The sequence below is a fragment of the Labeo rohita genome, chromosome 10 (genome assembly GCF_022985175.1).
Source record: "Labeo rohita strain BAU-BD-2019 chromosome 10, IGBB_LRoh.1.0, whole genome shotgun sequence".
NCBI classification, from domain to species: Eukaryota; Metazoa; Chordata; class Actinopteri; order Cypriniformes; family Cyprinidae; genus Labeo; species Labeo rohita.
Genome location: NC_066878.1, coordinates 23975328 through 24000911, shown reverse-complemented (window position 1 = coordinate 24000911; position 25584 = coordinate 23975328). Strand labels below are relative to the sequence as shown.

At 36.6% G+C, this 25584-nt stretch overlaps 1 protein-coding gene across 4 annotated transcripts in view; it reads right to left on the bottom strand.

Moving 5' to 3' along the window:
• Window positions 1-25584, bottom strand: part of psd3l (pleckstrin and Sec7 domain containing 3, like) — a 118105-nt gene that overhangs the window by 4529 nt on the left and 87992 nt on the right. For all 4 annotated transcript variants that reach the window (XM_051120335.1, XM_051120337.1, XM_051120338.1 and 1 more), the window contains 6 exons: window positions 16715-16758; window positions 9235-9425; window positions 5746-5816; window positions 1417-1574; window positions 1055-1199; window positions 825-968 (listed from right to left, as the gene is read on the bottom strand). In XM_051120335.1, coding sequence (XP_050976292.1) covers window positions 825-968; window positions 1055-1199; window positions 1417-1574; window positions 5746-5816; window positions 9235-9425; window positions 16715-16758 — 753 coding nt within the window. The remainder of the gene's footprint in view (window positions 1-824; window positions 969-1054; window positions 1200-1416; window positions 1575-5745; window positions 5817-9234; window positions 9426-16714; window positions 16759-25584) is intronic.

The window sequence follows — 25584 nt, the reverse complement described above, 5'->3', positions numbered from 1 at the left end:
CAATTCTATATCTAATCCTTTCTGTTTCCAAATATAATAAATATGTTACTATCCAAGCTGCTTTATTTTCAAAAGTCAGAATGCTGTTGATTTGATACCTTTATGTTTTTGTTATTTTGCAGCATAAAATTTAACATAAAAATAATATAATACATACAAACATAAAATATTTACTAAAATAAAAAAACAACTAAATAAAAAATGTAATGAGTAACAGCATTGCATATTTAGAGTTACAGATAAAGAGTTTGTTAGACCATTTTTATAAAAATCTTGATAACAGATGTGCCTAATTTGTGTAAATACTAAAGATAATTTGATTCAAGATTATTTAAAGTTTAAGTGCAAGGTCCACCAGAGTATCTCTTATTTTCAATGCATAAATCATACAGCTACACTAATTAGATAAACAACTGAAAAAGTACTTGGACACCATTTGTATTCATTTGTATTTGTGAAGAGTTCCTATATTATTTATTAGTTATGCATTAAGACTGCTTATGTCTGAATTCATTAAAAATTAGAAGAAGCAAAGCACTGTTTAATGTGAAAGCAAAAGTAAGTATGACACGTGTTCTGTTTTATTCCTCTGCTCTGACCTTAACCATCAATCAAAGCCAGAAAATAAAACGGCTTGAGGAAAGGCATTTCCATCAATTCTAGGCAAGCTCATCCCTGACAGTCTAGATGAGGAACGTGAAAGACAATGACTCCCTGTGTGTCAGCGTACGCTGAAGCGAGGGGGGAAAATACAGCCAAGTTAAACCAGAGCAAACGATCTACTTAATTGTGTCTCTTGCATCATAAAAGGCAAAGGCGTCTACCTCAAATTCCAGGTAGTGCTCTTTCAAGCGGTACTCATCGATCTCTTTGGCTTTGACCTTCTTATCCGGCGGGTAGGATCTGTGTTCGGCTAATTCTGTAGAGACGTGCTTCAGCTTGGCCTCGTGGGACTTGAGCTGCTCTTCCTGTAACACATCAGGCACATCAAATGACCAACAGTCATCAAAGGCTTCAGATGGACACAACATTTCACTTCACTCTTCAAACCCACCTGAGACATTCGGGTGGTGGTCGCCGGCAGCAGCGGACGGCTGAATTTTTTCTGAGAGCCGATGGCAGCGGGGAAAGACGGGGCGGAAAACATGGCCGCCACCGAGTTGATTATTCTAATCCAGGACTCCATTTCCTCAGGGCTCCTATAGAGAAGAGATTGTACATGTTCATAGGAGAAAGGCGACGCTACAGTTGTGCAAACTCACAGGATGAGACCAGTCAGCCTTACGAAGAAATAAAAGGTCTGTGGGCAGACCAATGGAAGAGATAAAGGAGCTTTAATTGAGCTTGAACTGAAGCATGAAATTAGATTTGGAGTTCAGGTCTGTTTCTCAATGTGCTGGTGTCTGGTTCTCTTACTGGGCCTGGAAGAGGAACACTCTCCAGTCAGCGGTCTTGAGTTTGAGCACATTGGGTTTCTTCTCATAGTCCATAGCCTTGATGGCAAGAGCATGATGCACGCTGATGGCGTTCTTCAGATCGTCCTCTGATAGGGCCTTCTCCGGCTTATACTCATCCTGCGGAAGCAACCACACACAGAACAAATCATGAACATCGACAGGGATGGGAAACCAAGGAATTTAACAAATCTGGTTCAGATTCTAGTTTGCTAAAGATTTTTCATTTCCCAAAGGCTTTTATTATATCTGTAAAGTTTATGACTTTTGCAGAGCTAACAAAATAGAAAGTTGTGAGGTTTGTCTCATTAGTGAGATCATTGCTGTTGTTGTATATTCAGTGGTGCAGGAAACACTTTCAGTATTTTAGTAGAGTGTTCAATGGTTATTAGGCTGGTTTAGGGTCATGTCATTCAGAATCAATTCAGATTCATATATTGTTTCTTAGTGTTATGTCGATACCAAACACTACCAATCTGAGCTTGTTAACTGTGTATTTGAGAAAACAGGCAATTTAACCTGACTGTAGTGGTGCTTCGTGAAAGGGGATGAATTCAGACACTGAGTTCTCAGAGAGATTTAATACACCGCAAACATACATGTAAGTGTATGCTCAACCACTGATTATAACAGGATCTATTGCTGTCATAATATCAGATTTTCTCTACACATTTATTGTGGCCAAAAGAATTCACAGTAATGCCATTATTGCTATGTCTGAAGGAATTTTAAAAAATAAATACACAGATCATGATCACACAATAAATCCCACTCAAATCATGGATATAGGCTTGTGAAAAAAATTGTGCTTAATTGTTTTAAATGTGTTCTTGTAGTGAACTTCATATGTTACAGGTATATTCAACAAGCTTCTTTGGACTATAGCATTTGTTTTGCATGTTATGATGTTACAATGCAGGCCATTAGAATATCATTAAAATAAATCACGCCTACAGAAATTCGAATGGTTAGGGGTGGGTGGGGATGAGGTGGGGGATTAGCCTAACTTTAGCGATGCAGCGCGGAGAGCAGCATCTGAAACACTTCAACGAGCCACAGCGCGGCAGGAATAAACAAGCAGTGACTAGAGTTACCGCGTCGGAGCTGTACTATGTACTCAGACGAATGCAATCGGAGTTATATTAAAATTTATCCTGGCATTCCCAAGCTTTAGAACGGTATAGACGGGTGTTTCTGTTCATCAGTCCAAAACAAATCCAATAAAGCGCACCCATCCATAATAAAAAGTGCCTCACACGGCTCCAGAGGCTCAATAAAGGCCTCCTGTAGCGAATCAATGCGTTTTTGTAAGAAAAATGTCCATATAAAATGTAAGAATTGCTTTAATCTAGCTTGCGCTAACAGTTGTACATGGAACTTGCTTCTTTGTCAAAGGCCGTGGCAGTACTGAAACACTGTCTAAGCTGTTCGCCAATCACAACACATTTCATTTTTGGAAGGCGGGCCTTCATTAAACCCGGAAATAATCAAGCCATTTGTGCCAGGCTGGGAGAAAGGTATTTTAATAATGTAAATTATGTGAAAAATAATGCGTTTTTCAAACCACCAAGCATGAGAGCATGTTCTAGTACACCTCCAAAACAACATCAAGACATTGTAAAAGAGCATAATAGGACCCCTTTAATAAAAACAATAAAAGGCCACTTTGTACTTTGAGAGTACACTTTCATGACTGTTTCCCAGCACACTTAAAAAAAAGCACTTTATGAAAATGTTAAAATAAATGTTTTACCTTGAACCTTTTAAACCATTGTTATTTAATAATTGTTTGTTGTTCTTTAAAAAATTGTATTTATTTTCATGTAGTGACTAAGATAATAAAACACATGTAAAGTGTTTGGTTATAATTTTCTGAATTTATTTTTTATTTGATTACATTGCTTTTGGGGAATTTTTTTTTGTTTTGTTTGAGGGTGATATTATCTCCAAAAACAAGGCGCTGCCATGCTCAAAATTCTTCCCTGATTATGCTGGTTTGTTGATGGGATATTTGGAGGAGAGATAATAATCATCCTTTTGTGAACAACATTATTATGAGGAAAAGATATGTGGATGAAGTGTTGGAATATGTTGGAGGATTCTGTTGTTTAAATAATATAGTATATTGATATGATTCGATCGTTTCATGTAGAAATTGACTCTCATTCTGTATTCTTCCTTGATGCTATAGGACCCTATTAATATCAGGGTCTTCGGCAACTACTTTATTCACTAAGCCTACTGATAAAAACAGTATTCTTCATGCCACAAGTGCTCATCCTACTCATTTAAAGAAAGGAGGAAGCACTAGAGAAAGTACAGGATGCATCATATAGATCAGATAAATCTAAGTCTTATTCTGTAGTCTATACAACACATTCAGCACACAGTCGGGAGATCAATGGATTTAATTAGAAAGCTTTGGCATATTTTGATTAGTGATCCTGTGTGCACAATTCTTTTTGCTGATCCTCCTCTTTTTTTTCGGACTACAGAGCAAAAAACGTAAGAGATTTTTTGGTTAAGATGGATAGACGCATAGGCAGTAAAGTAGGCTTTTAACCTTGTCTCAAATATGCTGCTTATGATCATATACATAGAAAAAATGTATATATACTACATCAGGCAATTTGTTACGTTCATATGCAAATGTGATTTGAATTTTGTTGTTAGGGAACAGATATCACAGCATCGAGGATAACATAAACTTCTACAAAGAGAATGTAAATGGATATTCAGTCTCAAGTCGTATATTTTAGGCATAAAGAACTAGTTATGAAATGCTTTTTGTGAATTATTTTGATACATTTTTTGTACATGGATTATGTTTTTTGTCCTTATGTTTTACATAGATTTTGAGAGAAGATTTATCATTTGTATGTATATTTGATGTATATTTACAGAATTATATACATTTAGGCCTCACTTTATTTTAGGTGGCCTTAACTACTATGTACTTACATCAAAAAATAAGTACAATGTACTTATTGTGTTCATACTGTATTGCAAAACAGTCAGGTAATGTCAGGTAATGTTAGGGACAGGTTAGGTGGTATGGGTAGGTTTAAGGGTGGGTTAAAGTGTAAGGGATGGGTCAACAGTGTAATTATAAATGTCATTACAGAAATTAATTACAGATGTAATTACATGCAGGTATTTTTAAAAATATAATACAATGTAAAAACATGTATATACACAATAAGTGCATTGTATCAAATTATTATTTTAAAGGTACATACACAGTAGTTAAGGCTGCCTAGTATAAAGTGGGACCTACATTTATATAATTAAGGTTATTTATTGATGTAACCTGTATTTTTTAGATCTAAAAACGTTTCAAAGATGTATTTGGGTTTTTCACATATATATAGGCTACAAACAGGTTATAGTCGCATGTTAATATCATAATTATCTGTGATAATGCCTTAAATATTTTGTGTCTGCACATGTGTGCATTTTAAATTGATGCAGGTGTATCTGCAATTATTTGGTACTGATGAAGAGTTGATCTCAAACATTTTGCTTTGCATTTTGGACTTTACAGCACTTCACAATTTTTATGTAGCCTCTAATGAAGCAAAACAAATAAACAGTTGGAGAGCCTTTGCCCTGTTCGTTGTGTGCAGGTCTTTTTTTCTACTTTTCAGATTTTTTGCTTGGATTCACGCATCTAGCAAAACTTTGGGACACTGAACTGTGTATATACATTTGGTGCCACACAATTCCCTTCATCATTATTTAATTACAATTAACCTGCATTTAATAGTCAGAAAACATTACACTGAGTTTGTAGCAAAATACAAAAAAATCAGTTTGAAATGACAATGAAAAAGCCATCCAACATTTCTCCTGTTTCTCTGATGAAAGTCATTTGGTGTGATTGCTGCACATGGGTAAATGGCACATCGTTATCTTTAATGCCATGGAAACCTGCGGCTGTGGATACAATCAGTCACAGCACAAAACTACATGCACATCTACGGCCTTTTATGCACCAATATTTCATGCATGTGACTTTTGCATGACTGCACAGCTAAGCAACTAATGCACGTTCAAATGGAGCACATAAATAAACTATTGTAATGGAGAACGGGAGACGCTGAGAGGCTTCTTTCTTTGACGAGCTCTAAAAAGGTTTGTCAGACCTGAAATAAATATGTGAGTGTGATTACCTCTCACATCTGAACCTCCAGGAGGAGAAATTGAATTATTATTGATGTTTGTGGGAAATGATGGAAATTTGATTCATCAGCAGTGTGAAAGGGCAAAATGAAAGAGCGAATAAACAAACCTTTTGCAAATAGAGGATCATGCCTTTGAGAACAGCATAGAAGGTTTTCCAGCCTCGTTTCCCCCTTGGTGCTAGAGAATACAAATAAAAGAAATAGAATTTCGCAATTATATATTACTCTTTGCCACTCAATGACAGTTCATAGTGACAAAAACTGTAAAGGGAACAAATAAAAACATATCATTACAGGTATCTTCCATACTGTTATGAAGGGTAAATCACAGGGTGACCGTTTCCTTTTGGAGTCAAACACTTCAGCAGTCTGTTCCACCTCTGAAGGGCATTGCTTACATTTCTACTGTCAAAAGATTCTCTTCATAGTGTCTCTGTAGAACAGCTTTATTTACGGCTGTGCTATACAGTAGGAGCTTTGGGAAGCATCCAAATCCTTTACACCCCATACAAACTGAGTTCTCAGTAGTGCGCTGATGGCACCTCTGGGACCCTGGCCTGAATGCTCTCAGCATGTGATGCATCAGATCACTAAAGCCCTGCTGTTTTTATCTGGACTGTAATACACCCATGGACACGCTCATTAGACCGCACTGGCATGACTGGTATTGGAGACTAAACTCATGTTGGCACGTCTTCTGCAGAGCTGGACAGTTAATCACAAAGCGGTGGAGGGTAGAAGGTATCCACTTCGCTTCACTTCGCATAAGATACTGTATGTTGTGGTTTGCGGTCAGCAATTTTAATTTTTTAAATTTTTTTAAATAATGTTTTTGAAAGAAGTCTCTTCTGTTAACCAAGGATTGTTTGGATTATTTGGTCAAAGATGCAGTAAAAACAGTAATGTCATGAAGTATTATTAAAATGTAAAATAAATCTTCTATTTTAATTTATATTTTAAAATGCAATTTATTCCTATGATGTTAAAGCTGCATCGTTACTCCAGCAGGGTTTCTGCAGGTTTTATGAGGGGAAATTTAAGACTTTTTTTAAAGACTTTTTTTAAAGACCTTTTTTAAGACCAACTAAAGAATATTTATGGGGGAAAAAAAGAAGGGAATACAACACAGCAATATGTCCTCTAAGTATAGTTTTACTTTCACTTTAAAATTAGCGGCAATTCGGCATCAAGCAGTTGTTTGTTTTTAGTTTATTTGAGTTTCCCTCTTTTCTTCACTTTCCTTCTGTTTTAAGTAGCTTGTAAAAGCGTGTGCATTTTACTTTCACGTTTAAATTTACAGCATTAACGTAACAAACTTCTATTAACAAAACAAATAAAAATACATCATATTATATGCCTAATATAAACACAAAGTATTTACACAAAGTTTAAATAGGTATACAAAACTGAAAATCAGTAAACACTGTGTAACCAAATAAATAAGAAACGTAGAACATTTATTGGCAAAACGAATAAGAAAGCTTGGAAGCACAGTTTAAGTAAATAAAAATCAGCAAACACTGTGGAACCTTCCACTATCACCTTAGATAAATGGCAGAAGTCAACAGGCTTTTCAAAATCCAAAATATTTGTAAAACTATTGAGCGACCAAAGCCATGTAGCACAGAAATTACACTTTCGCTTTACTTTAAAATGAAACAGATGAGGAAACAATCCCTCACGAAAATTAATGCCACGATCATATGAATTTAAGACTTGCTGCTCTGATTTAAGACCTTTTTTAGGGCCTTAACTCACGGAAAAGTGATTTAAGACTTTTTAAGACTTTTTTAAGACCCGTGGAAACCCTGTCCTGTCTTCAGAGTCACATGGTCCTTTAAAAATCATTCTAAAATGCTGATTTGCTGCTCAAGAAACATTTCTGATTATTATCAATATTGAAAACAGTGCTGCTTTCCTTTCAAGATTCTTTGAGAAATATGAAGTTTAAAAGAACATTAAATATTTGTAAAATTATGTCTTTACTGACACTTTTGAGTAATTTAAAGGAAAACTCCACTTCCAGAACAACAATTTACAAATAATTTACTCACTTACTTGTCATCCAACATTTCAGGATTTTTCTCCATATAATGGACTTCATTGGGGTCCGATTTTGAACTTCCAAAATGTAGTTTAAATGCAGCTTCAAAGGGCTCTAAATGATCCCAGCCAAGGAAGAAAGGTCTAATCTAGCAAAATAATCTGTCATTTTTTTCTAAAAATAAAAATTTGTATACTTTTTAAGCACAAAAGCTTGTGTAGCACAGGCTACAAATCACGTCTAAGTTCATCATCTGTGTACTCCGGCTCAAAAAGGTAGAGTATGGCGAAAAACTCCATCTTATTTTCTCCTACAACTTTAGAATCGTCCCACATCGTTGTACCTTTTTGTTTGTAAACAGCGTTTGACTTACTTTCAAGTTTTTGTGTGTTCGCTTTGTAAACACTGGGTCTGTAGTTCCGCCTACATTCCACATGACCTTTTGACGTGATTCAATAGTACGTAGCGTCGTGGACGCGCATCCCAGAGCCTGTGCTACACAAGCTTTTGTGCTTAAAAAGTATAGAAATTTTCTGAAAAAAAAATGACAGATCGTTTCACTAAGACCCTTCTTCCTCGGCTGGGATCGTTTAGAGCCTTTGAAGCTGCATTTAAACTAAATTTTGAAAGTTCAAAATCGGGGCACCAATCAAATCATATATATGAAGAAAAATCCTGAAATGTTTTCCTCAAAAAACATAATTTCTTTACGACTGAAGACAGAAAGACATGAACATCTTGGATGACAAGGGGGTGAGTACATTATTTGTAAATCGTTGTTCTGGAAGTGGACTTCTCCTTTAATGCATCCTTGCTGAATAAAACTATTCATTTCTTTCAATATCTTACTGACCCAAAACTTGTGAATGGTAGTGTGTATAAATTCAAAAACAGAATTTTTTATAGTTCATGAAAGCATCCTTTTGAACTTTCTTATAAAATCAGTTTTGATCATATCAACTGTCAGTCTTTGAGATTTTTCCGCAGGATGAGCTGTAATCGGTACGTCTCTTTAAACAGACACAAACAGCTCAGCGGGTTTTCTAGTGACTCTAGAATCTCATTAGGAAGGAAAAATAAGTGGACATAATATATGAGAGACTACGGCCAAATTCCCATTTCACCATACGTGCTTGCCAAAGCACTGAATCACACCTGTTTTATCCTCGTTCACATTACACAGCGTTTATTTAATGTTCTTTCCCATCATTCCCTGCACACCCAGAAGCTTCGACTATGAAGAGTCATAAATATAAAGTGCTTATGAAAAAAGCTTTTAAATCACACTAAAAATTAATACAATAGAAAAGACCATTTGAATGACCTCACCAGTTAAATCTTTAGCTGAAAACTGCTTTTTATTATTGTTATGTTTTCAATTTTGAAAAAAATCACAGTATTTTAGCTTTAAGCATTACCGCCAATTAAACAATACAGTTTCACAGTATTTTTCATTACTGTTTTAAAATCATGCTGCATGGCTGCTGGATCACATACATTTTTCACTCAAAACGAGATGTTTCACATGATAACTTCAGGACCTAAATCTTACTTTTCTTTCCGTCCATGTCAGCGTGGATTTTGCGGGCCAGGAAGCCAGTTTTGTAGACAGCAGCGTTGGGGTCATGGGCAATGTCCAGGAACGGGTTACTGCCGCTGCTGATGCGACTGAAGCTCTTAGTATGAGAGTGATGGTTCTTATCCGCCAGCTCAGACAGAGACTTCTTCAGCTCATCTCCATCACTAAAAAACACACACACACACACACATCCTATCAACCTTCATGCATGGCAACTCTTCCACAGACCTGACAATGTATGAAGTACGTGAGTGAGAGTCTGAACAGGTTCTGTTAAATGCAAGTGTTTGAGCTGTGGAAACACATTTATGTAAGAGACTGATGGGCTGATGTGTGGGAGAGTCTGCAGTCATTCAACATCACTGCAGGAATCCCCGCACAAACACACTGACCACTGACTCATAACGCACATCTGTTATTATCTGGCCGCCTGACATTTGTGAAAATAAAAAAGCAGGAATAATCAGCACATTTCATCTAAATGTCATTTGTTACAAATTGTCTCTTTTGCATGACAGCTAAAAGGCAATTCATGCATTTTAATCGATCATGATTTATGATTTGGTATGCGCACTCCAGATTATACAAAATCACATTTATGTTTATATTTTGCTCTATATGCAACTATTACTAAATTCACTTCTGTGATGCTGCTATCTTCATCCCATATGGCAGTTCGTTTCACAGTCACTGCATCCATGCATGCCACCCATTACTGTTCACTCATGTATGGATGGCAGAGTTCCTAAAAATCTCCTTGAGTGAAGGTGATGCCATCCATCTTGAAGGTATTTTGGCGGGCATTCACGCTTGTTTTTTAATAACCAGACACCTGTCCAACCTGCTCAGTAGTTTCTGATTACATGTAATCTGGATTACGTAATTAGACTTCAAAAATGAAGTACTTGTAATTATATTATATTTCCTTTTTCATTTTTTAAATCAATATGGTACACAACAATCACATTCAAATCTGTTATAAGCACGTTAGGTCCAAAGTAATCTAAAAGTAATTAAAACATAGTAAGAATACATTACATAAAATGAGTCTGACAGATTGCTTGATCACAATTTATTTTAAAGGTCCAATTCTCACTATTAACTATGAAGTTTGCCTCAATAAACTCTTAATAAGAATAAGGTATCACAAAACCAGTCAAAAGTGTCAATTTTTTGAAATTGGGATTTATGCATTGATGTACCACTGATGTATGGTTTGTTATAACAGGACAATAATTGGCCGGGAAACAACTATTTGAAAATCTGATATCTGAGGGTGCAAAAAAAAAAATCTAAATATTGAGAAAATCACCTTTAAAGTTGTCCAAATTAAGTTCTTAGCAATGCATATTACTAATCAAATATGAAGTTTTGATATATTTACGGTAGGAACTTTACAAAATATCTTCATGGAACACGATCTTTACTTAATATAAAAGAAAAAATGATAATTTTGACCCATACAATGTATTATTGGCTACACATACGTGACCCTGGACCACAAAACTTAAGTCTTAAGTAGCATGGGTATATTTGTAGAAATAGCTAAAAATACATTGCATGGGTCAAAATTACAGATTTTTCTTTTATGCCAAAAATCATTAGGATGTTCCATGAAGATTTTTTGTAAATTTCCTACCGTAAATTTATCAAAACCTAATTTTTGATTAGTAATATGCATAGCTAAGAACTTCAATTGGACAACTTTAAAGGCGATTTTTTTTTTTTTTTTTTTTGCACCCTCAGATTCCAGATATTCATATAGTTGTATTTCAACCAAATATTGTCCTGTTATTACAAACCATACATCTATTGAAAACTTATTTATTCAGCTTTTAGATGATCTATAAATCTCAATTTCAAAAATTTTATCCTTATGACTGGTTTTGAGGTCCAGGGTCACATATGTGCTTTATAAATAGTAATAGACTGCCATTTGTAATAGGCATGCTTTTCAACAACTAGTTAATAATGACAATTTGTCCCAATAGTGACAAGTGTTACTAATTACAGTACTATATTATAGACAGCACCTTATTTACAAAAGTCTGCTGCAATTTACACTGTACACAATATTACTGTGTGTACTGGATTTTTAATCAAATATTTGCAGCCTTAGTCAGCAGAAGAGATTTTTGAAAGGTAGTGCACGTGATGACTTAATTTTAGATCTGTTCTTCACACACCGTCTCCTTCTTTTGTACAGCAGATGGACTGTTTGATTAAAGACGAACAGTTGTAATCATGTGGACAGTGGCATGACTATCAGAGGACACATTAAGTTGGGTCTGTAACTTGAAACGTGCCACTAAACTGGCCCTTCACATGTTCACACACTCTAATATTGTCACGTTAACAGCTGAGAAGATGCCTGATGGGTTTTTGACAAAGATTACAGTTGCACTGCTACGTTCTCGATTAAACGCAAACACTCCGCCGGACTCCGTCCTGAAGGTTGGAGCTTCTGTCAGTCATGGAAAAGAACGTTGCTAGGAAACTAACAATCGCAACAGCAGCCATTTACCTCGGCTTGCTGTAATGTTTGAAGCCTGAGACCACTATTTGTTTGCGACATTAGTCGAGTGTCAGGAGGCATTAGAAACGCTCAAAGATTCTCTTTATGTAAAGTAGGATCACACAAAAGATTTTCTTCAAAAGAAAATCTGAAAAACATGAATAAACAGTGAAACAAGTCAAGTTAGTCAGAACGGGCAGACAGTCTCACAGCAGCGTCTCCTGTCTCGGTATATAAATGACCCTTTTAGAAGTTCCCATCCACTTACTCCAGCTGAATCACACCATTAAAAGGCAGATGAGATTTACCAACCCACAAAATAAACCATCAACATATTTCAAATCAGAAAACAATTCATTTCACCCTCATTTCAACTCCACATTACTACAGGCTATTTCATTCTCCCTCTCTATATTTAGCACTCAGTCTTCACACACTCTAGGAAACCCTATAAAAATCCAGATAAATGATGATGGAGACAGAGTATTTCAGCAAGATGAGAAATAAACAAAGCTAGCTATAAATGACTGTTTCTGTACGTATATAACCAAGAAATCGACTGCCATTTATGTAAACTGACTGCACTTTTCCATTTGAATAAAACGTCTAATAAAATAGGGCTCTGCACTTCTGCACAACAGACACAGAGCAATACTTGGCATATCAAACCACTGCCAGACCAGAAGTGATGACAAACAATTAAAACACAGATTGGATCTGATGATACAAGTGTTATTTCATTGGCACTTGTCCATGATTTCCCAATACAACATGAAATGAAACTGCAGGCAGCAATTTCTTTTTTAAAATGAGCCAGATATTTACAGCTATTGAGTAGCAACTACAGTGCCAAAAGTTCACAAGTGCCCCTAACTAGCAACCATTACCTGCTTGCCTTAAACCAAGAAAGTGCTACCAAGTTCTCAGAGCAACAACAATTTAATTTGGAAAGACTGACACAAAGCAAAGCCTAGGACTTGACTTCAGATTCTCCTGGAGAAGCATCGCCAGACCATCACACTACCACCAACATGCCTGACTTTTAGGAGTTCTTCTTATGTTTTTGCCAAACAAACCAGAGCGTATGTCTAACAAGAAGTTCAAGTTAACTGTAGTTCGCAGGAGAAGAGCCTTCAAAGTGATTTTGCAACCTTTTTGACAAGGGCCTTTAGAAATGTCCTTCCTATGATGCACTTTTAATATTTACAATTAGTGCTGCAAAGTTCACCCTGATTTACACCGGACAGGGCAAGACTAAACAATTACTAAAGCAAAATAACCAAAGCAACCAAAAAGAGTTGTGCCAAATTTGGCTGCACCACTTAGATGATAACTATTTCACATTTAAAGAACCTTAAACACCACAAAAATGAAAGATGCACCTAACATTTTTGTGCATGTTATTCCAAGACAATAATGTTCTTATAACTCATAAGACTCGCAAACAAAGACTGCGTGCTGTGTTTGTTTGTTGGCAACAGGGGTGACAGTAGAAATTACAGGCCTTGTGACTGTATATTGCTCTTGGCTCCTCTGCACCCCTTATAGATCCTGTGGAACGGCTGAGAAGTGCAAACAATCTCCGTTGGATCAATTGCGCTCTGACACCCCTGTTCGGGCCCGTCTGTTCCAGCCCTTGAAATTACCCTAATGTTCCACCCCAGTGCTCTTGGTTGTGTAGTCAGTTATGTTATTGTCAGTGACTGTTTCTTAGAAGGCACTATTTTGGTGAAAAGGGAAAAGCCACACTTGTGGCATGGTCCCAAGGTCACTTTAATATGCAAAGGCATTGCCAAGATTCAGCCGCATTTGTCTTCACAGTTGACTTCATTAGTGAATTAGCTTGAAACTCTGGGCTGTAGAAATCTGAAGGGACCACTCTCACGACTTGACATGCCTACTGCGATTATTCACATTATTTCAATTTTTATTGAGATTTCCGGACCAGTAGGCGGCATTGTCTCCAAACTGTTTAGGTATGTTAACAGTAAGACGACAACAGCATATACCAAGTAATTTCAATATGCTAAAGCATTGTTAAGCACCTGTTCATGAGGTAATTTCTGAGGTTTTAAAAAAAAATCAAAAATCCAGTCGGTAACTGCTGCTAGGTTTGGGATTTTTTTCAAATCCAAGGTTCCAAGGAATCACTGCAAAACAGAATCTAGACCACACAGTTCAAAAATTTAAGATCAAGCGTTGAACAAAACCAAAAATGTCCAGACCCCTTCCCAATTAAAGGAGAATCCTACATTGCGGCAGAAGTAACGACTTTGCAAAGTGAACATGCAAAGAAGATCAAACACCCTTATTAAAAAACGCAAAACAGCGATATAGGACGATTTTGAAGTTGAGGGAGAACATGAGATGGGAGTTTTTTCGACATACCCTAACTGTATTGAACAGGAAAAAAAACAGTTCAGGCAGAGCGAAACAAGATGAGTGTTTGACATTAAAAAGTATATAAATTGTATTATTTTTATGTAAATAACCAATCGTTTCGCTAGATAAGACCGTTTTTCCACAGCTGGGATCTTTACAACCGCATTGGAACCCCCTTCCTCAAATACCATGGCGGATTCCTATGGAGAAGACGCTGTGCTCTGCACTGTGAGGGTAAATCTGTTAGGGTTCAGTTACTCCTATCTCATTTTCTCCTCCAACTTCAAAAGTACCGACCCAGTGTTTACAAAGTGAATGTGCAAGGAGGGTCAAAAACCCTTTACAAAAGGTAAAACAGTGATATAGAAGGATTTTGAAGTTGGAGGAGAAAATCAGATGGGAGTTTTTCGACATACCCTAACTGTCATGAACAGGAGAGCACAAAATACATACGTGCATTGCAGATAGACAAGATGAGCATTTGTGGTTTAAAAGTGTATAAATGCTTTTTAAGAAAATGACTGATCATTTCACTAGATAAGACCCTTATTCCACGGTTGGGATCGTTTAGAGCCCTTTGAAGCTGCATTTTTAACCTTCAATCCTTCAGCACCACTGAAGTCCACAATATAGGGAAAAATCCTGAAATCTTTCTCTCAAAAACCTGAAATTATTTTCAACTTAAGAAAGAGAGACAAGAATATCTTGGATGACATGGGGGTGAGTAAATTATCAACACATTTTTATTCTGAAAGTTGAGTAATCCTTTAAAAATGGTTGCTCTCGTACTCTGTAGCATGCAAAATACGTATTGAGTTGCGTTCGCTCTGTGCAGCATGTAGGTCTCTGGCTAATCAGCTAACAGCAATATCTGTTCGCTCGCAATTGTCTAAAAATGTGTCGATGAATAGTGAATGTTTGTCGTTGTTATTACTTGGAATTCTGATAAAGAATAGAGCAATATGTTTGTGTACAAACTGCAGTGCTTCATCAATATGTTTCTGCTTTGAGCTTACACATATATCATGGCTGTTTGGGTGTTTAATGTAATGATGATGGACGTTCTGTTTCCGACATGCGCTGCACGCAGTAGACCAATCACAACAGACTGGGGCATCAGACCAATCACCGCAGATTTTCGTCACGCAAAGGAGGGGATTGGACAAATGTAGTTGAGCAAACAGATTAAAAATAAATGTGTTTTTATTGTTGTTGTTGGAGACTCCCAAAACCAAAAATGAAACTTTCATAATCCATAATAGGGGCACTTTAAAAAAAAATAAAATAATAACAAAAAACTATTTTTTAAAACAGATTTCAATTGCATGCACAAATGCAGCAGTGGCACAATAGAAGTTGTTATTTTTTAAAGTCTAATAAATGTTAATATTCATAGCAATCAATTATACTACAATGTCAAATGGCTATATTCATTAGTTAAATATTAGGAAAGAAAGAATTTCCTCGAGACATCAGAAATATTGGTATCAGTGAGTCTCACCTACAGTCATATAAAAAATATTTAACAAATAAGAATAATATACTGTCTTTATGTTGTTTTGACATAAATTTGAAGATTGAATGTAAAAATATTGCAATATAAAAGCATATTTTAAAAACCTTAAATGTAAAAACCTTGAATGGGATTAATCGTGATTAATTTCTGAAAAAAATGTGCAATTAATTAGTTTTTTTTATTGATTGACAGCACTAATATAAATAAAGCCTTGTATTTGAAAAAGTCTACATTTTAATGTTTATCGTGTTGCACTATTTACTTTTACAACCACAAAATATAAAAACTAATGGTTAAAAAAAATATATTTTCTGTTCTTGCTGACAAAACTTAAATTGTATTTAACCCAGAGTGCTCCTTTAAATCAGTCAGGAATCAGTAATGCTCCATGTTGTGTCTAACTGCGCCCTTTAGCTGTTTTAAAATCGCATGGGTTTATTGCCTTAATAAACGGAATACAATCAAACATAATATTAATTAATATTTGATCTCTAAAGAACTGCTAAATGTTACAGCAAGAGATAAGCTTGCAGGTCCAAAGCATTTAGTCGGCTCAGGCAGAGTGAGAGTTTGCGGTTGGTGCAGAGAGTTGGCGAGGGCTTGCTGTAATTTGGCACAATGGGATGGTGTCTGGCTTTATGACTGTTATCAGTGAAGCACACTGTCAGTCTAATGTCATGTTTTCAAGATCATAATTACAGCTCATGTCTGAAATGCCACCAATCTAATCATTTGACTCAAAGGCATGCTATCACACATACTTTCTGGACTTTAATTGGACCATCTATTTCTTGTGTATTTGTGCGTGGCGGGAACCAGAACCAGCGTTGATGAAGATAAAAATAAAACCATTTTTCACCCCTTGTAAAGACGGAAAGGAAACTTGACACTTCAGAAAGGTGGTGGTGTAGGATCTGTGGGGCAGTGAATATTGCACGTGCTCATGGGAATGCCTGGATATTTCCTGCTTTTTCTCTAGAATTTCTTGTTTATTATTTTTTTTAAAAAGGAGCAATAGTGGTGAATGCGTAAGTACTTACACTGCCCATTCCAGCTTCTCATTCTTGATGGAGTTATACATTGACTGCATGGGAAAAAACAGAAAGAAGACAAAGTCTTAGTATGGTATACATTCATTTTTACAGAATTTATATTCACCTGAAGTACAATTTATCCATTTAACCTTCTCAAGAAACTCTCAAATATCAGTGCTTGTGCTTTTTTATTTAATATATCATCTCACTGAGTTTTTATGAGGTCAACCACCCTAGAATTTGAGTTATGATGAAACACTGTCTGTTCTGGACTAATGAATCTTTCTCATGCAGTGCCATCAGTAAAATTCATTGTGAAAATGTCACACAATTTATTTGCACTACTTATGCAAATGCACGCTCAGATTCTTGCGTAAAGTATGAGTGAAAGGTCAAACCAAACATCAAAATGCTGCAGAAATCTCATTTGTTAGCATGAATATTGCACATAGCTACTTCTTCAGATCACATGCACATGTTCAGAAGCACGCTATACATCCGTGCAGGTGTCAAATGACAAAACTGCATTCATGCGTATGCGAGATAAAACAGACAGACATACTCTCAGTCGTCATCTGATACTCATTTCACATGAAGCAACGTAACACTGATGTGACCCATGGCAGACACTCAAGTGGCTGATATCTCATAACAGTCACCGTCTCATGACACTAAACACACGTCAGCTGATGTTACGTGAAGCTGCTACATGATGACACACGATGGGTCATGGCCCGTACACTTGGGGTCTGCAACACACTCATTTGTGCCAATACAAATATGAGGAAAAAAAAAGTTGAGCAACCAGTCTGTGCTTTCTGACAACAGATGGCTGCTTTTAAACATCTTTATGTGTAAGTGCACACATGATCTGTGAACACAAGGTGTGCATGTGAATGACTGAATGCACTTCCTGGTCAAAAAGCCTGTTGTGGTGTGATTTCAGTGCCAAACCATCCAGTTATGTCTTTGACAAACAAATCAAACAAATCTGCAAAGTGTCACATTATTCAATCTTTGCATTAGATCTATCTACTAACATGAATCAAACAACAAAACCAGCAAGAAACAGAGAGCATTCTGCTTTTTAATTTATTTCTTATTTCTCTTTACTTCACTAACAAATACTTGAGGCTACATTCAGTTGTTTTAATTAAATTCATTTGTGAATATTTTTATTTCACTTTTTAAATGGAGTGTATTCAGTTGCATATTACTTCTTGCTGATGTATTTAATTTGGAACCAAATAAACATGAGATCTGACTACCCTTGCAAAAAAAGGTAATACATTTAAAATGCATGGCTCTCAAATGATTAATCACGATTAATTGCATACAAAATAAAAGTTTGAGTTTGCCTGATCTAAGTCTGTGTATATATTTAAGAAATATTTACAAGTATGTGTATTTATTATTTTTTTCTATAATTGATATTATATATAAATACAAATATTTTGTACATAAGTAACATATTTATCTTTAATATATACATGAATTTGTATGTATTTGTATATACATAATTTCACACAGTATACACACATATATTAGGCAAACTCAAACTTTTATTTTGTATGCAATTAATCACGATTAATCGTTTGACAGCCCTAATTTTCTATACTAACAGTAGTTCAAGTCTTTACTGATAGATAACTCGAGACTTACTTATATAAAAATTGTAATTAAACTTTATTTGGAGTACTACTTGTGCAAAATGCACATTTCTTAATATTAAGCCTAAAATATAGTTTAATGTGACTACTGATGAGGACTGTATAATCATTAAATAATACTGGTCTTTAAAATGCAAAATATTATAATATCTAAAGTATACTTGCAATAGTTCAAGCATATCTTGAGTTGGACTACAGCACTACTTCTGCACAATTAAAGTGCATAAAGTACAAAATTAGTTCCAATTTAGCAGACTTTTAATGTACAAGCTTATTACAGTAAAATTACTATTGCAGGGTATTTTTATTAAACACATAATACGTAAATGTATTTGTAATATACTTGGCATGAAATAAATATATTTTAAAATGCATTTGAGTGTATTTATTTTACACTATGGTAGTCTTCTTTGTAATTTGTGATAACATGAAAATGTTAAGATTACAGCACCTTCCAGAATTTGCTGTATTTTACTCTGTTGCTGTATGGCAAAAGGTGATGGGCATGTGACCTACTGTCTAATAACGTAGTCTGGTAACTGGAATGGAAAGGAAACTGTAAAGACACTTTAAATAGTAATTAGTAATACAAGTTATATGTAATAGGGTTGGGCGATATGGCCTAAAAATGCCCAATGTTCATCCTTTGATCCCTCGCTTTCCTTGCATTCTTCCCTCGCATCCTGAGGGGTGGGGCTAAGATGCGCGGAAAGGAAGCAAGGAAAGGAAACGAGGATGCACAAATTCATTCAAAGAAATCGACGTAAACTACACATTCGATAAAATCGATTTATCACTCAGCCCTAATATGTAATATTTAAAATGATGAATCTGGATTTCCTGAAGAGTGTAAACAATGTGGTGATTTCAAAATGCTGATTTATTTTAGAGGCACAAATTGTCAACTACTGACCCAACCAATAGTGAGTTTGGGACAGCACTACTGCATGTATCTAAATGACCAATAGCACTGACGCAATTGAAACATTATTTTGTCTGTCTATTTGGTATACAATAGTTATGCAGAAATTGAATTTGTCACTAAAAAAACCTAAACACAAAAACGGTCCTGATGTGATGCCATGTAAAAATAGTTGTGATGTAAAACACACGTTCTCTAAAAGTCAATAACCTCGTGGGCAGCACTCCAACATATAGCTTGGTTGTGCATTGTCGGAATCCCGGTTCATGTTTGTTTCCCGTCATCGCCTCTCACTGTCTCCCACACTGCTTCCTATACTATATCTACTATATGAATAAAGGCAAAAAGCAAAACAAAACAAAAAAACCCACTACATTTATATAAAATCTATCTTAAATAAATGTAAAACAAATAATATTTTAATATTTGTATGTTATGGTATACATACAGTTAAGAATAGTGACAAACTCAGAAACTCCAAAGTGCACATATTGCAACTTCTATCACTTAAGCCTCTAAATCCAGCTAAATCATCAGTTTCCTTTAAATGAATTGCAAGTGATGCAAAAAAAAAAAAATCTCACACATCCACTGTTGTTTCCTGCATGTGTGTGTAGTAATTTTCCCATATTAGTTTAGAAGTGTTAGTGTTCATGTGTGTACAAACACAAAGCCATGTTCCTCTCACATGAGACGGGTGTCAATGGCAGCGGGATACCGCCCGCCGGACACAGACACATTACACAGACGTGTTTACGGCACAACAAAAAACACACGGGTGTGAAGAGCGAGCGAGTTACACCGGAGAGGGTAGCCTTGGCACAAACAAAGCCTGTGAATCATAAATCAAACGGTGGCTAATAAAACAGATGCCGTTACCCCGGGTCAAGGTGACACGTTAATGCCGTCACAATAACAGATGTTAATAACAGCATGCATTTCACTCAAAAACTGGCACAAAAAGCCATCATCAAACCATCCGTCACTTAAAGAAGCAAACTGCTGCCTGTCGGCTTCAGGTAAGGACATAAATCCAAAGTAAGGACACGGACAAGTCTCATCCAGAGGGAAATGCAGCATTTGTGTCCAGTGCTGCAGACGCAACACCAGAGCTGCACTTAATAACAGGGCTATATGAAGAGCTTTAGTGGGCATGCGAGATAACAGCAGCATGTCAGCAACGGTGTCCAAAAATCCCACAGCGAGTCCAACAAGGACAGAGATTATTGTTAATACAGCATCACAATGCCAAAGAAAAATCATCTCCATTCCAGGCACACAAACACCACAGCAAATGTCAGGCTCATTACCTTCTCCTTTTTGGGCAGTCCAGTGTTGAATTCAGCAGAATTGGACACTTTGAGAGACTTGGAGCGGTGCTGGGGCTGACGCCTGACCGACTCCTCCCTGCCGTACTTGACGGAGCCGCTGGCCCGCATGCGGACCTTCCCGGTCCCCTGAACGCTGTTTACCCCGATCATCTCCTCCGATTAAAGCCCTTTCACACGCACACGGCGCAAGAGAGGAGATCGAGCTTGATCCAGAGCCCGAGAACGTCTCCGTACGACAGGAGGGACGTGTGAGGAGGCGGCGGCGAGCCACGCGAAAGGAAAAGAGTGAAAACGAACAGACGAGCAAAGCAGAACGGTGCACAAACGTCCCTGCCTTCAAGACACGAGCGGCGCTGCTCTCTCCCGCATCGCTCGCTGGACTGTTTGGATACTGAGCGATAGTTTCCCTGGAAGCAACACGTCAGTGACTGGTAGAGTCAGGGAGACACACACAGAGAGAGAGAGAGCGAGAGAGAGAGAAGGGGAGAGGAGGTGCTCCTCCCATTCTGAAGTGAGCCAACGTTGAGATCGATTCATTTATATTTCAAACAGCCAATGTGAGCTGCCCACCGGACTCACTCACATCTGCACACAGAACACAGGCCATCCTGGGCCACTCAGAGTATGAATCTCAACAGCACAAGCTGTATAGATGAACTCTCATTTAGGTGATCAAGAACCAAATCACACCTTACCAAGCAACAATGCAGCACTGCCTCTGAGGCATGCATACAGTATGCACGGTAATATTGGAGTTTATTGGAGAAACGGCCAAATAAGATTCTACATTTTGAATGCAATAAGACTTTCAAGCACAACTCTCGCTGTCTTGAGGTGGTTTACGATAATAACGGCTGTGGAATAATGATGGAGATTCTTTCAAACATGCCTGGCTCTAGGCGGTAATTCAAAGATCTCCTGTGAGAAATCCATCACCTCAGTATGATTTCAACTGGAATCAATAATTCAAATTGTTCAAAGCGCATACTAATGCTCCATAAACACGCCGTGACTGGCTGAAATAAAACTAATTATGAGCGGGCAGGTTTAATCGTTTAAGTTTCAGATATGAAACTCTAATGAGACAAGCATGAAGCACGCTCATGGACCGTCTCAAAATGTGGCAAAAGCTTACAAGCTCTAATCTGACTGTCTGACAGTCATGTTAACAAGGTTGCTGCAATAATCATTTCGAAAGTAAAACTCGTTTGTGAGGTTCAGGGGATGCTGAGATTTGGGGATGTACTATATATTGGTACCATATTAATCATCAGCTGACATTAGTGTTTTTTACATTTATCAGTATCGGTAAGCACCGTGCACATATATCAGCAGATACTGGATATTTAATTGTGCATGCTTCTCCTCCAAACAACGTTTTTTTTGTAGATCTCAGTATGAGATCTGCATATAACAATACTGTACATAATAATGTTGCAATGCCTAAATTCAAAGCATTTAGAAGCACTGATTGTATTTTTTAGTGAGTTAGTGTCTCAAGTCTAGCGTCTGCCATTTATTTGTTATTGTGCATAACAATAACTAGTGCCCATGCATTCCTAATTAAAAGGTGTGAAAAAGTTTCTGCACTGTCTGTTGAATTCATGGAGTGAAAGACACATTTTGTCCTCCTGAGACCCAGAAGAAATTTTTTTAGGAAAAATGTAGTACATCTTTCATGTCATTACATAATTTGTTTGTTTGTTTTTTTTGAAAAATTATAATTCATTCATATTTTAAGGTATGTCTTCGGTAGAGGACACCGGGACTCAATTAAAAAATAAGTAAATAAAAAAATAAATAGACATAAATGTACATACGTGGGCAAAAACACATTTTTTTTTTTTTCAACAGCAACACATTTTTTGTATAGTCAAGTCAAGTCACCTTTATTTATATACCGCCTTTAACAATACAGAATTGTGACAAGGCGGCTGTACAGTATTAAATAGGAAACAGTACATCAACAATGCCAAAGGCAACATTAAACACTCACATTATAGGTAAAGGTAGTTAATCAAAAACAATAAAATAAAATGCAATATTGTGTTAAGAGAAAGTGTCCCCAACTAAGCAAGCCAGAGGCGACAGCGGCAAGGAACCAAAACTCCATCGGTGACAAATGGAGAAAAAAACCTTGGGAGAAACCAGGCTCAGTCGGGGGGCCAGTTCTCCTCTGGCCTCTGTATAAAGATGATTGTCAGCTATGTCATAACAAAATTATTTTATATACCATTTTTCTTTATGCAAAATGTGTGTAAAATGGCCATAATCGGGTTTTGCCATTATATACAATGCATCTATAAACTGTACCTAATTTGCATTTTAATGTGTTTTTGGGGCAACATTTAATGAAAAAAAGAAGTGTAATAACAGGAGTAATAATTGACAAGATTTTCATAATAATATATAATATTTTATAGGAATATTGAAATATATTTTCTTTCTCTATGCATTTGTTGTGTCTCCCAAAATGCATAATAAACATGCTCTTAGTCCCAGTATGAAATCAACGTCCTGTTTTGTAACAGAAAGTAATATTTTGATTTGAAACCCCATAACATTTTTCTGAAATGTTGATTTATGACAAACAGTTTAAAATTAAAGATTTAAATGATAATTTCCATAGGTGTGTCACATTTGATCACTAAATTAATTAAGACCAAGGACAGGGAGTGGTCATGGTGAAACATCCAAACATTTGGTATCTTTGAAAAGCCCTGAATGTGCTCTTTACAGGAAATCCACTTAAAACTGTGGCATGCATAGTCTCTGAGAAATTCACTAAAATAAAATGTCAACATATGAGGACACAGGGTCTCAGGAGGTTAAATGGTGAGAAAATACAATTCCTGGGCCATTATCTGTTTTTCCACATCAGCTTATTACTTATGACTGAAAGTCCCAATAGATAAATGAAATCACTGTTGTTTTTTCAGGTCTCATTTTCTGTTCAGAACAGCCAGAATAAGCTACAATGTGAACTAGGCATCATTCCAACAGTCAAAAGTCTGCGAGACTGTTGCGTATTGCACTTCATAAATAATGATTCAAACTGAGGTTTCATGTGCATCGCTAAATGTAAAGCATCTTACATGCATGTATTTTTAGTATGTTATTTTTCCTCTCTAAATATCTATTTGAGCTCCAACAGAGCATCATATCTGCATACAGTTTAGTTACAGCAAGAAAATACCACAGTGGCATGAAGCAGAAAGGAAAAAACAGCATTTGGTCTATGATGTTCACACATGCTTTCTAGAAAGAAAGAATGGATTCACGACACCATTAGGCTGCGAGAGACAGCCATTATGTGGGGTGTAAATACATTCAAAAGGACCTTTTACCATTTTTGATGCAAATTTATGTCAGCATGAAGTTATTTAAATGACAGGCTTCAAAACTACCAAAGCTATGTCACACTGATTTTTCTCCTACTTCTAATGTTAGGTAAGGTTTCTGGCATCAAAATGTTGCAATCTATGGTCTATGATCATTGTGTAACCTCTTTCTGACCCTTGCAATTACACAAACTGCCTTCACTGGTCTACTTTTCAGACCTCTACATGTAAATGACATCAGTCATGACTGGCTAACCTGTTTGCATGTGAAATTAGAAACGACACATAATCAAGGATTTCTGTCATGTCAAGAACGGTATGAAATAAGCACCTGTCGCCAGTTAAATGGGGTTGACCTGTCTGAGTGGAAATGTGAATTGTCAACGGCCACCTTCGCAGTTCTCTTTCAGAGGAACTTATTTACATTTACCTGCTTAATATTCCTCTACTATTGCCTGAACATTTGGGAGAACATGAAGAAAAATGGAAATTCAGAGAGAATAAGGCTTTTTTTTAATTCACCTGGATGTGTTAAAAAAAACTAGACCAGGTTCACATTATTAACTAGTAAAAAGTAAAGCCCATGCAGATTGTCAGGAATAATTTTATCATATCCCTGTTTATGGCAAAAGGCAGCTAATATAATGTTATCACATATTTTGGGGTTACACATCACACTATAACTGCGTCCCAAATAATGCACTATACACTATACAATATGTACTTATGCACTATAGACTCAATCATGTAGTGTACGAACTAAATAAGGTTATTTTATCATTCATAAAAAGAGTCTTCTCTACGTAATTAAAGCTGTGACAGTTGAGTGCATAAAGTGTTCAAAATTCCTTAATTTTTTAGGTTAAGTGCATCATCCGGGTATTTAAATTCACTTTTTATTTTTGGAATTTTCAGTATAAACACACTATCTGCACTATTTATACTATAAACCATTACAGAATAGTGCATAAGTACACAATTTGGGACGCACCTTATGTGAGCACTAGCTAGCTAAATAGAGTGGGATTTTGTAATGTTCACCTGCGAAAAATGCTTTTTGTTGGATAAGGATGATGAAAGGAAAGCCTCAGAGAGGTTTAAAATTCATTTTTTGAACAGTGACAGTGTGGTGGAGGAACAAGAAATGCTTTATGTATGTACTCGTAGGGCAGGACAGTGAGTAGCATAAGCCAATGTCAAGAACAAAGGCTACAGTATCTGTGGTATGACGGATGGTGTCTGCAGTCAAGCGAGGGCCAAAGAATGGAATAGCCGCTGACAGTGCAGCAGTAACATCAGCATAGAAAGTAGGGATGTACCCAAGCTGAGGATCACGGGTTTATTCATGTCCACAGACTAGATCTTTCATACAAGAATGCTGCCAAAAACAGCACTTTCTCCTTCAGAGTGGAAGAAGAGATTAATCTCCTTTCAACAGTGTAATTTGAAGTCTGCATTCAAATTACGCATGGCAGCCAAAACCCACTCATGCCCACCAGAGTAGGTGGCACATGGTGGCTGGCTCATCTTCTGAGAACACTACAGCAGCTCCTCAGAGGAGCAGGTAGGATGTGGATCTGTGTAGATAAGTAATCCTAAACCTGCAGAATTA